The 14,008-nt window shown below is 40.2% G+C and overlaps 2 protein-coding genes and 3 non-coding genes across 5 annotated transcripts in view; 2 read left to right on the top strand and 3 right to left on the bottom strand.

Annotated features, from left to right (window-relative positions):
- Positions 1 to 738: 738 nt before the first annotated feature.
- Positions 739 to 811, bottom strand: trnak-cuu (transfer RNA lysine (anticodon CUU)). Its single transcript has one exon. It is a non-coding gene; the product is annotated as a tRNA-Lys (tRNA).
- A 2,098-nt stretch (positions 812 to 2,909) lies between these two features.
- Positions 2,910 to 6,204, bottom strand: si:ch211-119e14.1 (uncharacterized). Its single transcript, XM_064344981.1, has 2 exons — positions 6,038 to 6,204; positions 2,910 to 4,271 (listed from the first exon to the last, which is right to left on the bottom strand). Exon 2 carries the CDS (start codon positions 4,264 to 4,266, stop codon positions 3,361 to 3,363), a length of 906 nt encoding a protein of 301 aa, XP_064201051.1. The 5' UTR covers positions 4,267 to 4,271; positions 6,038 to 6,204; the 3' UTR covers positions 2,910 to 3,360.
- A 2,247-nt stretch (positions 6,205 to 8,451) lies between these two features.
- trnam-cau (transfer RNA methionine (anticodon CAU)) lies at positions 8,452 to 8,524 on the bottom strand. Its single transcript has one exon. It is a non-coding gene; the product is annotated as a tRNA-Met (tRNA).
- Positions 8,525 to 8,620: 96 nt separating this feature from the next.
- trnak-cuu (transfer RNA lysine (anticodon CUU)) lies at positions 8,621 to 8,693 on the top strand. The gene has a single exon. It is a non-coding gene; the product is annotated as a tRNA-Lys (tRNA).
- Positions 8,694 to 10,942: 2,249 nt separating this feature from the next.
- Positions 10,943 to 14,008, top strand: part of LOC135259974 (G protein-coupled receptor kinase 4-like) — a 53,520-nt gene continuing 50,454 nt past the window's right edge. Inside the window, exon 1 of the mRNA XM_064344980.1 lies at positions 10,943 to 11,645. Coding sequence (XP_064201050.1) covers positions 11,594 to 11,645 — 52 coding nt within the window. The 5' untranslated portion in view covers positions 10,943 to 11,593. The remainder of the gene's footprint in view (positions 11,646 to 14,008) is intronic.

Below are 14,008 nucleotides of genomic sequence, written 5' to 3'. Positions count from 1 at the left end.
TCAAACTTACAAGATTATATAAGTGCATCCACTCAAGATGTGCATGTGCAAAATTATAAAATTTAAAATTACTGTATATCCAAATGAGAATGGTGCCAATGAAACTCTGCATGCAGCAAAACAGAGAAGGAGAATTGCGTGTGTACTATGCATGAGCTGTCAGTAATCATCACTGGTGGCCATGGCTCAGGCGCTGGACACTGATGAGTCTGTATCACATGAGCCTGTCGTTTTTTAAGGCAAATCCCCATATGCTCCAAAAGCCATGGAGCCATAAACAGGCTGGTGCTCACAATATACCCTGAAAGATGCAGTTGTTCTGCTTCAGATTGGTAGGAGGCCACTCTCCTCTGGATGAAGGTACTGCTGTATTGCATAGGGCTGGCTATGCTGCCACCTAGTGTTCTTCGTGGTAAAGTGAAGGATGGCTGCTGCTTGGGAATTCCTGGCAAATGAGTTTGTTTCCGAATCCCTCTCAAAAACTGGCCAATCATGTCCGGAATGCCAACTAAGAATTGACTGATCACGACTGGTCGTTGCTATGAATAGTCGGAAGTAAGCGGATTCACTGCAGTGTACAATTGTCTTAATAACTTAACTTGCCAAGCGCATAATCTTACATATCTCATGACTCTGACCTGAGTCACACTTTTATGTCTCGTTTCAGAAGCGAATCTTCCATGTGAGCACTATAAGGACATGGACTTGTATGATTTAAATATATTTTTTAAAAGTATACGCCCAACGTGGGGCTCGAACCCACGACCCTGAGATTAAGAGTCTCATGCTCTACCGACTGAGCTAGCCGGGCAGGTAGCACCCACTAGTCACAAGGTACAAGATAAACATGAATATTAAACGATTAAACATGCCTTAGGAAAATCTATCGTGCAGTCCTCGTCCTCTGCCCTGCCCCGTCCATTTCTTAGTACCAATCAAATCTTTAAATAAATGCAGTAAATTTCGGACCAATGAGGACTCTTGATGCTCGTCCATTTTTTACCAATCAAATCTCCCGTTCTCTGCACCTCCATTTCTTACCACTTACCATTTGTGACTCCACAAATCCGTCCATTTTTTGCAAATCAAATGTGGCAACGCAATTTTTATGACCGCATCGCGCCAGATGCGAATGACAGCAACAACGCTGAGGAACAGTGGGATATTATATGATTCTTAAGAACACAGTCAAATGTCCAGTGTTAATTGAACGCTTAATAGATAATATTTGGTCCCACATTCCAAAATTAGTTAAATTTTAAAAGTTTAAGTCATTAAATGCGTAATTACGTTGTAACGATGAGCTATTGTATCCACTAACATTTGAGTCAATTGCAGTCTCAAACTCCGGACATTACTGAATAAAGAAAGTCTTTGATTCCACATGTCTACGCCTGAAAGCTATTTAATTGTCGCTAGCTAATGATAGGTTTAATTACTTACCAATCTACCACCTTCTGCGACAAGTTCCGGGCGAAATGGGCACTGCAAATATTAACTGTAAGGGTTATTGTAATATTGTAGCGCTTGTGGGCTCCAGGAAGAAAATACATTCCCTGTAGGTCTGAGGTTAATACGTAACATATTAAATGTCCAAATTACCCCAAATAGTTTCAGGCTAACCATTTGTTTTCTAGCTATGTTAAATTGTAAAATTATTGTGGTTATGTTCAGTTTAATTCGTTCAAAACACGACTTGCAAGAAAACATCGGTAGGTAGGTAACAAAGCTAGCCTTACAATCAAGGTTATTTGATGCTTACAATCCTACTCAAGTTAGCTAGCAATGCATTTATTACTTTCTAGCCAGCTTGCCAGGTTAAAATTAACTCCTTATGACAATGAATTATTTCCCACCACGTAAGTAATTCAGTTCATGTAAACCTAACGTTGATACACACTTCTCTCTTGAGCGTCTAGCAGCGATTATAGCCTAACTATCGAGATTCTAAGTAACTGGAGATAAAACTTTTTTTGTACTCCACGTAGATCATAAACCCTTGAATATAAAAACGACCCATTGAAATCGGTTGAGAAATGTAAACGTTATAGTGCTTTTTGTCCAGAAAAACCGCAGCTCCCCCGTTTACTTGTATTTGTTTTCAGGCCAGTCTTACCTGGACCAATATGGGGGCCACGTTGACGTATCGCAGCAAGGGGCCGAAGCGGCCAATGCGGCGTCTATGTATATACATCTATGTTCTTACCAATCAGACCTCCGCGTGTCCGTCAGTTTATTCCCAATCAAATGTGGCAACGCAACTTTTAGACACATGGCGCCAGATGCCGATTACAGCGACAACATCCAAGAAACCAAGCCTTTGACGAGGAAGTCTGCTCAGGTTTGTTGGAGCACACATGATTTGATTACATGTTTTTGTGTTTAAGTGCTGTTTATCTTTTGGATCATATATTTGTATATGAATATTTAATAACTGAAACCATTGTAAATCACATTAACTTCTGTGTTTTGTGTGATTGTACAGACAGGAGGCTACTGCACCCATTCTGTGACAAACCACCTGATCCTCATGGTCCAACGTGGGTCTGTTTGTACTGTGGATAAAAATAATCAAGTATAAAAACAAAGGACAAAGAGTTTGTACCATCCATCTTACGATCCACGTGAGCATCGGACTTGCGATCTTTGCATCCCCAACCATGATACCAAAAAACGAAAAAATGTGGTGATATTATGGCTTATTTTCAATTTATTCTAGACTAGGAACTTGTCAATAAATTATAATATAATCTATAATTGATTGACATGTATACTCCAATCCCACACACACACAAACATATACTGTGTATATATAATTGAATTCGTGGTAATCATAGAAGATAATTATTTACTTATTATTCATGTGTGGACTCTTAATTTAATATATGGATACAAAACATACACGCAAGTCATTTTGGCATACATGTTTAATATTTTTAAAGCTAGTTTACTATCTAGAAAAGGAAATAGTTTTAGTCATTACCAATATAAATCTTCTACAAAATATACAAAACATAACTTTATAGAAAAGAACCATACAAAAATAAAAAGAACCATATAGGGTACAAATTATCTGTATAGAAATATGTGAAAATCTATTTAAGCACAAGATACACCATGTTTTCCTTTTTCGCTCCTACACAATTTGTTATTAGCCATTTCCAGACTTGGCCTTTTCCCTGTGTTACTTGTCTCCCTTTTCTAAATGATTTTCCTCCATTTAGCCTCACCCACCTCACATTAATTTTGAATCTCCCTTTCTATCGCGCTTAGCTCTTTCTTCACTCTCGTTCTATTCCTCTTTTCTCTCTCTCTATCTCTCTCTCTCTCTCTCCCTCTCCCTCTCCATGCTCTGCCCCTTTACAGCTCAGTCACGTCACCGCTGTCTTTATCTCCCTCATTTTTACCCTCCGCTGCCCAGATGGCGCTGCCAGAGATCTCTTTCAGGTCCGCCAGCAACCCTGCTCCCGCCTGTCCACCCTCTCCCTCCGCCTGCTTCTCCTCTTTCTTCTCATCCGTCACCTCTGCCACCTCCGTCTTTTTCTCCTCCTTCTTCTCCTGGCTGGCTCTTTTCCCTTTCTTTCCCTTCTCGCTCCCCCGCTGGAGAGGCTCTCCCTCCTGCGGCTGAAATCCCTCCATGCTGGAGTAGTCGTCGGAAGAGTCCGCTTCTTCTCGCTGCTCGTCCTCTGACAGGTTATCCGCATCCTTCAGGCTCACCCTCTCCCTGCTCTCCTTCTCGTCGTCCTCCTCCCTGCCTCGCTCTTCGTCTTCGTCTTCGTCCGTGCGCCTCCTCAGCAGTCCCCTCAGCCTGCTCTCGATGGGCCTTGCGGCATTCTGCGCATGCTCCCTGGCCTCGTTGACGAGCTTCGTGAGGGTGTACTGCCCGTCCGTTTCTCGGTTAAGGCGCTTGTAGAAGTACACCAGGGCCAATATGAGAAAAATAAGAAGGAAGACGAGGAACACAACAATGGGGGTATTTGGATTTCTATACTCCTCTGGTTTTTGCTGGGTCTTCAAATTAGCATTGCGTCTCCTTCGGACTAGCGTGTTCTCTTCACTGCCCATTTCATGGCCGGATTTCCTTGATGCCGAGTACATTCCCTCTCTAGCAGCAGGAAGCAAGGCAGCAACTTCGGTGCCAGTATCAGTAGCTTCCATTTCTGCTGCGGAAGCCATGATATAGTTTCCGGTAACGATTTGAAGAGTCACAAGGCCCAGTACCACCATACGGGAGACTTGCAGTAACTGTGCTGTGGATGACTTCATTGTGGCTAGATGTGTGAGAGAGAGATAAGGAAGAAATGAGTTTATATATATTTTTCACTCATCTGAGGCACTCCCTAGGGGAGCAAACAGACTATTCTCCTTTATGCAAATAGCTGATCTGCACAGTTCAGACTTAAATAAACTCTCAGGGAGTACAAATGGTCCTAATGGGAGTCACATGTACTCTGTTGGAGTTGAATTAACAACAGACTGTTAATGTGTGATCTGATAATTGCTCGGTACATCCATCTGAAAAGTGCTGTACCAACAGTCTCCCAGTCTGAATTACGGGAGAGTTGCACTGGTAGTTACTGGCCTGTAAAATGCATGCATAGTGTGCTGAGGCAGAGGAGTTGAGGGCATCATTTTTTTGTTTTTTTCAGCCGTAAGAACTACACCTCCTGCCCATAGTACATTTTTATATTCTCTTGTGCACTCTTCAATTCAGTGACCAAAAGGTTGCTTCATTATTTTCGATTTTTAAAATCAAAGATCCACCATTGTCACCAAACACACGCCCGTAGGCAGGATGTGGCTGTGCACTAGCATGGGCTTTATGTTTTTGTGAGAGGAAGTGGAAAGCTGCGGTGAAAGCAGTTTTTAGTCTCTTGCTAGCTTTCATTTACATATGAGAAATGTGGCCTCCTTTAGACATGAGCAGTTGGCCAGTGCCAAGTGAAGTTTCTGCATACAGTATTTTCCATACAAAGCCAAAGTGGGGATGTTCAACAGTTGGGGCCCAGCAGAAAAAAATTAGAAATATTTAAATCTTTTGATATAACACAAGTATCTTGCTGGACAAAAACATGTCGCAGTGAAAATATTCATTTTTAATGAATGTCCCTCGCAGTGTAGCTTTTCTGGACAATGAACCATATGTTCTACTATGCAGCATTGCTATTATGTATATGAGTATCAGATATACAAAACTGAGTAAAAATCAACTTAAACTGAACTGGATCTAACCCAGGGGTCCTCAATCTTATCCAGAAAGGGCCGGTGTGGGTGCAGGCTTTTGGTCCAGCCGAGCAGTAACACACCTGATTCTACTAATCAACCCCTTGGAATCTCTGCTAAGCACCTTGATTAGTAGAATCAGGTGTGTAACTGCCCAGTTGGAACAAAAGCCTGCACCCACACCGGCCCTTTCTGGATAAGATTGAGGACCCCTGATCTAACCAATGATCTTTCCATAAATTCACTATACACTATACAGAGCTAAAAAAAGAAACGCATAGAAAAACGCATAACTCTGCTTTGGAAAGTGCATGGTCTAATTCCTCAGAAAGCCTGTGTCTTTTAATTTCCACTGGGAACCTTAAATGCAAACACTCTTTTAATCACTACTGTTACTTGAGAGGAAGTCTTACGACTTCCGCTCAAGTCATAAAACTTCACATTTACAGTTTACATTAACATTTAGAAGAAAAATACTGAAGGATTTTTTCCCCTCACATTGTGAAAAACTGACCCTGTTATTAATACATAAGAAGGGTACGAGGAGGTAAAACGAGCTGGTTCAGTTTTGCTGCAGGAAAAGAGGTGTGGCGGGAGGAGAAGGTGAAAGAGGAAAAGATAAATGGGAGGAGAATATTGGTGAGAGAATCGCAGACGGACAGGCGAGGAGGGAGTTCGGGAAAATGACATTCAGTCAGAGATGAGAGGAGAGTGGCAGAAAAAAGGTTTGCAAGCGGCAAACAGCCCTCGCGTCAGAACAAGGGCGCTTAAAATTTAAAAAATGACAAATTATTTTATTACAAAGCCCACTCACCTTCCCGCGTCCTCAAAATATAAATCTTGTGGAATGCGTTAAAAAATTACAGTGAAAGAGAAATAAAAATGTCTTTTTTTTTTTAAACTGAAATTGCAGGTATCCGATTAGCTGAAAGAAACAAGCTGGAGAGTGAAAGTAGGATGTGTGATCGAGGGAGGGAGGAAGAGTGGGGGTGGCATGTGAGACGGAAAGACTAGCAGACTTTCAATTAAATCATTGGTTACTAGCCACGCCATTATTTTTTTTCGACATTGCCATAAAAAAGAAGGTGATGGAGGTTTGGGAGGCATTAAACAAATTTTACAGTCGATTGTATAGAGAAAGGTAAAAGATAAAACTAAGTGAACATTAGACCTATGGATCAGCATTAAATAGGGCCAATATGTTATAAAACCTTTATTGGAACCTCCTTTTTAATGCACCGTGTGTGTTATTTAAAATATGAGTATTAAATTCTTTTAATGAGTAGAATGGAAATATACATTGCAGTTGTGCTTTTCTATTGCAGTAAATGACAAACACACACACAGCACACAGCAGAGACCGCAGGGTAATTGCAGTCATAATATGCATGTTCCACGTCAAACTGGCGCTATTGAAAATGTGCTTGTGGTGGTGCAGCTACGACTGCAGAGATCGCTGCACTGTTGCACTGGAACCGGAAGCACCTGAAAGCAAATGCTGGTTGAAATTGAGAGAAAGGGGGGCCATGTTTCTAACCACTTCCTGTTTGTTTCTTTTTTCCTTTCCGACCAAGCGACCAAGCATACGCATGCCATAAATAGCAAGCGTTTTTAAAATTTTTCAATAGGCCCCTAAGAACACATTGCGAACACTCCAGCCCTCGTTGCCACCATGACTCAAAATCAGGTTCATCGACAGCTCTTTGTTAAGTTGCTCTAATACAGATCTCCTTTCAATCAGTAATCTATATAAGCCAGGTGTCCATACACTCAGTCCATATAGTCAGTCAATGACTTAAACTAAGAGTTTAAGTGCAGGATCATATTTGAGTTACAGATCCCTGCTCTGTATCAAAGAAGGTTATTTTTCACTTGAGAGACTTCAAATTCTAACACCGTGGCATTTATGGTGGCAGCAACAAAGACCTTCAATCAGGTTGTACTGGGTTTTCTTGGCACACACAGACAGAGTGAACATCAACTGCTGACACCAAATACAATGGAAAAAATCAAAGAAACTTAGATCCGTTAAAGCAAGCAAGCTTTCCCAACAAGATTAAAGCAAGTGCCAGTTGTTAATGGCATGTTTTAATTAGGCAGGCAGGGGCATTGTGGCTAGATGGCACACTTCCTGGTCTAAATGACACCTAAATGACTTTGTCTTTTACAAGATTCCTCTTTCTGTGCCACTGGGTGGTGTAGGGCAGTGGTTTTCAGCCCTGGTTAACTAACAAAGTCAGAGGCATAAACTATTAAGACAATAGTTTGGTACGAGTAAAACCGTCATATATTAATTGCATAAAAAGTGTCAATTTGCATATAGAATATCAGTAGGCCTATATACGTTTTATTGTGTAATTGTGTTTGTTTCTGTAACCCTTCAGAATGATTTTCCCAATATTTTAATTCAGTGTTCAAGAACTCCATTTCTTTCAATTACCAGTAGTGATTTTACATGAATGTTCAGCTAAGGACACATTTGTGCAACAATACATTGCCGAGCAATGCACTTGGTAGATGGAGACATCTTACACTTGCTGTTGTCAGAATTTAGCCAGCTATTGCTAATGTAATCAATTACTGTGTGTTTACAACATTTTTTTCTGTGGTTTATCGTATTATTAAAAACACCAAATAGTAATGAACCAATACTGTCTGCTTGTTTAAAAAATAAAAAATAAAAAAAATAAAAGTTTATTTACATTGTTAAAGAGAACATTGCTAAATTGCAAATCTGGTTTCCAGGTTTTTATCCAGTAATGAAAATTTTCTATTTTGACACACGTCCATCATGGAAACATTTTTCCTTAAGAATTAAATAAAACAGATGGCATCTGTTATGGCATCTTTTAAACAGTGCCATAGCAGTCTAAAACTATTTACTAATGTAATAATAATAATAATCTTTTTCACTGTTGTTAATAATACATTAACAGTAAAAAATGAAAGACTACATTAAATGGTTGGCATCTGTTCTTACATCTGAATGGCATATTTTATACAGTGCTATAACAGTCTAAAAAATTTTACAAATGAAAAATACTACTACTAATAATAATAATAGTAATAATTTTTATTTAATTTTTAAGGATTTATTTAATTTCCCATACAAGGATTTGATTGGGTATCGCTACCAAGAATTACAGAGACTCACGGCTGCCTTGGAAGGACCAACTGTCTTCGGTGGTTGGTGTACAGGTACCAATAAGGCGAGAAAAAATATGTTACTGCCCCGTGTGAGGATCGAACTCACGACCTTCAGATTATGAGACTGACGCGCTACCTACTGCGCTAACGAGGCTACAAATGTGTAGGTGAACGATGACGTCAATGAATCTGAAGACATACCTTAGTCATTGAAATGACGTATATCTTCATTGGTTTAGTAACTCTCAGCGCCCGGCTAGCTCAGTCGGTAGAGCATGAGACTCTTAATCTCAGGGTCGTGGGTTCGAGCCCCACGTTGGGCGAGTAATCTTTTTAACCTTCGACAGGAAATTTCCTCATTATACTCACATGGAAACTTCGCTACCTAATTCTTGGTAGTGTAATCCAACTAAATTATTTTTTTGCTCGGAAGAATTACTTGGTATGGCCTATCAGTTCTGATCCTAACAATAATTGGATAGATTCGGGGTCGCATCGCCAACAAGAATCGACTAGACTCAAAATGGCTTGAGTTTTATGGAGGCCCAATTTGCGGAGGGGAAAAGACAAACTAGTCTTGTGCAGACCTACCTCACATAAAATAGATTAAGGAGAACTGTAAGAATATTCGCATGACGAGTGAAGTTATTATTAAGACTAGTAGTACACTGCAGTGAAGCCGCCAACTTCCGACAATTGTAAAAATTGTTGATAGCAACTGCGAGTTGGAGATACTGTTCTGGCAAGCAACCTTCACTTCACTATGAGGAACACTAGGTGGCAGCATGGTCAATCCTACGCAATACAGTGCTTCCTTCACCCAGAAGAGAATGGCCTCCTTACAATCTGAGGCAGAACAACTGTGTCTTTCAGAGTATATTGTGAGCACCAACCTGTTAATGGATTCATAGCTTTAGGAACATATGAGCATTTACCTTAAAAAAAAAAAAAAACAAAACGACAGGCTCATTCATTACAGACTTGTCATCGTCCAGCTCCTGAACCATGGCAACCAGTGATGATTACTGACAGTTCATGCATAGTATATTCTCCCTGTCTCTTTTGCTACATCCAGGGCTTCATCAGTACCAGTGCCTCTTTGGAACATACTGTTGTATCCATCTGAGATTCCCTTGAAGATGAGATGCAAGACACTTGAAGTAGCCCACAGGAAGTGCAAGTGAACCACAGGCATCTGAAGAGTCTGTTTCACTGAATGAAAGGACAGTTTTCTCATACACAGATGATCTCTGATCATTGCCAGCATTATGGTGGACTTCAACGGAGTAAGAATGGACTTGGCCTCATTTAATTTAATGTCAGTCAAAATCAGGAATTAATTAAAATTCAACCACCATTTGGGGGGGGGGGGGGAACAAACAAACAACAAACAAAAACTCCAGTGAAATAGATTCTGTGGATTGGCTGAATTGGAATTGAACTGACGGCAGTACTGCAACGTAGGAAGCAAGCCAGGGTTGCTCCTAAATAGTCTGGGTTTATGTTGTACTTTCCAGAATGCCGAAAAACAGGCTGTGTGAGACACTATCATATCGCAACGTGTCAGGGATGCACCTATATTTTTATTACGTGCATCCTGGCCAATCAGGACAACTATTCCCAAGGTTGGGGCTTAGGGGAAGTAATGCACCATACCATAAATGTATTTGAACACAGCTGTTAATATGGAATAAGTAATCCCTGCACATTGAAATAAAAGAGTAGCGAATGTTCCATTCCTGAGAATGCTTCAGTAACTTAAAAGTGCAGTAAATGTACCGGCAGATTGTTGTTGAATCACCCCAATAACTTGTTTGGTTTGTCTCACAGAAATGTATTGAATGTCCCAAGCCATGCAAAGTAACAATGAACCGATGAAAGGTTTATGGACCTAAAACAAGGCTTTGTTCAGGCAAGCATGAACGAAATGTTGTTTTTATGTAAAAGGAAACAACGTGACATAGGTTGAGATTCAATGCGCTGAAAGATATCCCTCAGGAAATAAAACGTTGTTTAAAGTTAGAAGATAATGATTGTTATTCTCCACTGAAAAGACACAGATGCAATACTTAAGCTCTCGATTTTATATGTTATTCAATGCTATGTATTTATACTGAATGTCCATCAAGAATGTGTTCTGGAAAAATACCATCAAAACAGTTTACTAAATTTGGGGATTCTGCCAGAATTGCTTTCGGTGTCAACATTAGCAACACATCTTGCTCTGCGTTAAAAAGCATTTGCATGACATGAATTACAACATATGGCGCATAGCTATTTTAGAATAAATATTATTAAAATATTTCGTAACAATTGGAATGGCTACTGAAGAACTGGAAACAGCCTCGTTTTGGGAATGTTCCAAGAGCAGGTTTTCAGTTCAAGTTCAGTGTAGCTATGCACGTGCCTGCCCACTGACCAGTAAAATGAACGTGGTATGATAACGAATACAAACGATCATGCAAGCAAACGGAATACAAAGGCCCGAACTATTCCTATTTATTTATTTGTTTGTTTGTAAAGAGGTAGGCGTTGCGTGTAACAACAGTGTACAAATAAGGATGTAACTGTTGTTCGGAACAGCGAATATAATCCTGTTTAAGAATGAACTATTGGTCAGTCGTAAGTGTAAGCTACTTGCTGACACATTCCACTAGTGCTGTTTTACACTTATGAGAGGGAAGATTTAGATTTACTAGCAAAAACAGTGGGCACACCTCTACAGAATACAAGGCTTAGTAGCCTAATGGAAGCGAATGGCCAGTCGTAGGCAGAAACTACAGCAGCAAACATAACTACATTTATGCAGGCTCGCGATGACATAGAAAGACTGCAGTCTGTTAAACTAAGACGACGTTTATTATAGAAAAGAGCCTCTAATCCTTTCCTACCCTCGTTACGACTTTCTAGTGTGTTTGTGGAGCGCTGGAGGGGTTATTTTGTGGTTGAGCCCTCCCACTTTTTGGTCGCCTGTACGGTGAGGTAGGCTAGTGATCGAAGCAGGAAGGAAAGCGAGGCATTGAATGCTAACAAGGGGAGTGAATGTTCAAGCAGTTCTTAGGTGGGGGTTTAACATCAAGCAATGGAGAAGTACAATTAACCTGGTATGTGCCAGATCACAGTATACGTTGAGCGCCATCATCATCATCATCGGCACAACCATCTTCATCTTTTCAGTTGAGAGTGAAATGTATCGAGCCTGCATGGGATCCAGATACTGACAATGGAAATAGAAAATATCGTGGCCAACACTGTGCTACTGAAAGCCAGAGAAGGTAAGTAACAGCACGGGAAAAAATTAAGGACGAATAAAACCTGAACCATAACAAAGCGTCGGGTTGCCATTCTCGGATTTATGTTTTTCTACGCAATTATTTTTTTCGTTAATCTTTGCTTTTTGTGGATGTGGACATCCCGAACATAAAAGCTTTTCGGTTTGTGATATATTGTTGATTATCATTAAGAAATCAAACAAAGAATTGTGCGAATCGTGGCTATCGTTGGCTAGCCGACTGGATTGATGAGTAAACAGATAGCTGTTGTGTTACATCACACAGAATACCGGTTGACAGAGATGGGTTTCTTTTTTTCTACAAAGAGACTAGAATGCAATATGAGATGGTCAGCATAAATGGTTCTTTATGACCGAATGTTTCGTTATGTTAGTTAAACATGGCAAAAATAGGAATGATGTATACACGCATGTAAAGGTGGTTAATGCCGATGATTTAGATAAAATGCAAAACAGGACTATTAGCATTTGTGAAATAATGATAGTTGAAGCAGAGTGCATGCCATTACTATTTGACGCAGAAATATTAATTTTACGCTTCATGACATGAGCAGAATATGAAAACTTGACATAGGCTGTATGCTTTTATCAAGAAGCTGTTGATGTTTTGCTTGCAGGCCTCTGAAAGATTGGGGTAGGCGAAATTTCATACAGAGTACGCCAGTTAGAGGATATTTTACCTGGGAACGAGGCAACTGTAGCCCCAGGCTTCAGCATTGCTGAAAAAGAAAGGACAAAAAAAAGGGGGGGGACAGAATTTCAAAAATGTCAAAATAGAGAATTGAAGAAACTGATTCATTGGTGGACATTGCAGTCCCACATACGCATAGCCTATTCGTACGCTATTATGATGGGGCCATTCCAGTGAATTACTGAGAAGTTCATTTATTCATGTACATTTTACATTTTAAAAAGTCACTGCAACATGCTTGTAAAGTATAGCGCTCGAGGGCTGCAGCTCGGGATTTCAACGTCCATTAGAATCCATGCGAACCACTGATAATCGTTTTACATCTTGGATGCTGCAGTGGTAAGACTGCTGTTGTCATGTGTTGGCAATAGCGTGACGTGTGTCCAAACGACCCGCGTGAATATGAACATTACGTGTGAAGTTTTTTTTTTGCAATAAATATGCCTGTTAATACAATGGTTCTGTTGAGTGTCATTAGTTCATGACATGGTGAGACTCATGACATATCAGATGGTGTTATGGACAGAGCATAGATGCTAAAGAGTGTGCACATTGCACATAGCTTGAATGCACTTGCTCACACCCACTGTCATGTAACTGGCCCTAGCTTTTCAACCTGCAGTTGAAGGACCAGGGACAATAAAATATTGAAGATGGTGTCAGAAATATGTTCTGACAACATGGAACCAATATAATGATTTTTATTTTGCATTATTTGTATTTTTATAATAATAACAGTTATTTAAAAAATTATTTTTTTTTTAAAGAAAAAGAACACACATTTATTTTCTCAGATCTGCATTCAAAAATTGCATTGTAAATGAGAAGAAAATCCTGGAGTTTGTTTTCAGTTTTTTGAAACACTGAAATACTGTATGACCAACACTATCTGGGCACCCCTTGGTCTGTGGCTGTTTTTTCATGGTTTGGCCTAGACCCCTTCCAGTGAAGGCACATCTTAATGCTACACCATACAACCACATCCTAGATGATTCTGTGGTTCCCCAATAGTGAGGGGAAGGCCCTTTACTGTTTCAGTGTGACAATGCCCCTGGGCACACAGCAAAGTCCGTATAGAAACGTTTTGTCGAGAGTGGTGTAGAAGAACTTGACTGGCCTACACAGAGCCCTGGCCTCAGCCCCGTCCGACAATTGGAAAGCCAACTGCGAGCCAGGCCTAATTTCCCAATCAGTGCTCAACCTCATCAATGTACTTCTGGCTGAATGGTAGCAAATATCTGCAGCATTGCTCCAACATCTAATATAAAGCCTTCTCAGAAGAGTGGAGGTTGTTATAGCAGCAAAGGGTGGACCGACTCTATATTAATGGTCATAATTTTGGATGAGATGTTGGATGTCAGGTGTCCACATGCGTTTGGCCATGTTGTGTATATTTGGCCAATTGCGTTTTTGCCCTATAGAAGGGCGTTTTGACATCAGCTCTAGGCGTTGGGTGGATAATTATGTGGATGACATTAATATGTCTAAAATGAAAACTTCTAAAGCAATAAAATAACCACAAATTGATCAGTATTTCATTATTTTCTAATTAAATGTATAAAATGTGGCGAAAAGCCTTCTGCCTTCAAACCAGGGGCAGACTGTGCACCCTTGGGCTGATTGTGCAATCTGAATGACAAAATACCCTAATGAAC

This window comes from Anguilla rostrata, chromosome 7 (genome assembly GCF_018555375.3).
Source record: "Anguilla rostrata isolate EN2019 chromosome 7, ASM1855537v3, whole genome shotgun sequence".
In the NCBI taxonomy this organism is placed as follows: Eukaryota; Metazoa; Chordata; class Actinopteri; order Anguilliformes; family Anguillidae; genus Anguilla; species Anguilla rostrata.
This window is presented reverse-complemented; position numbering and strand designations above follow the sequence as displayed.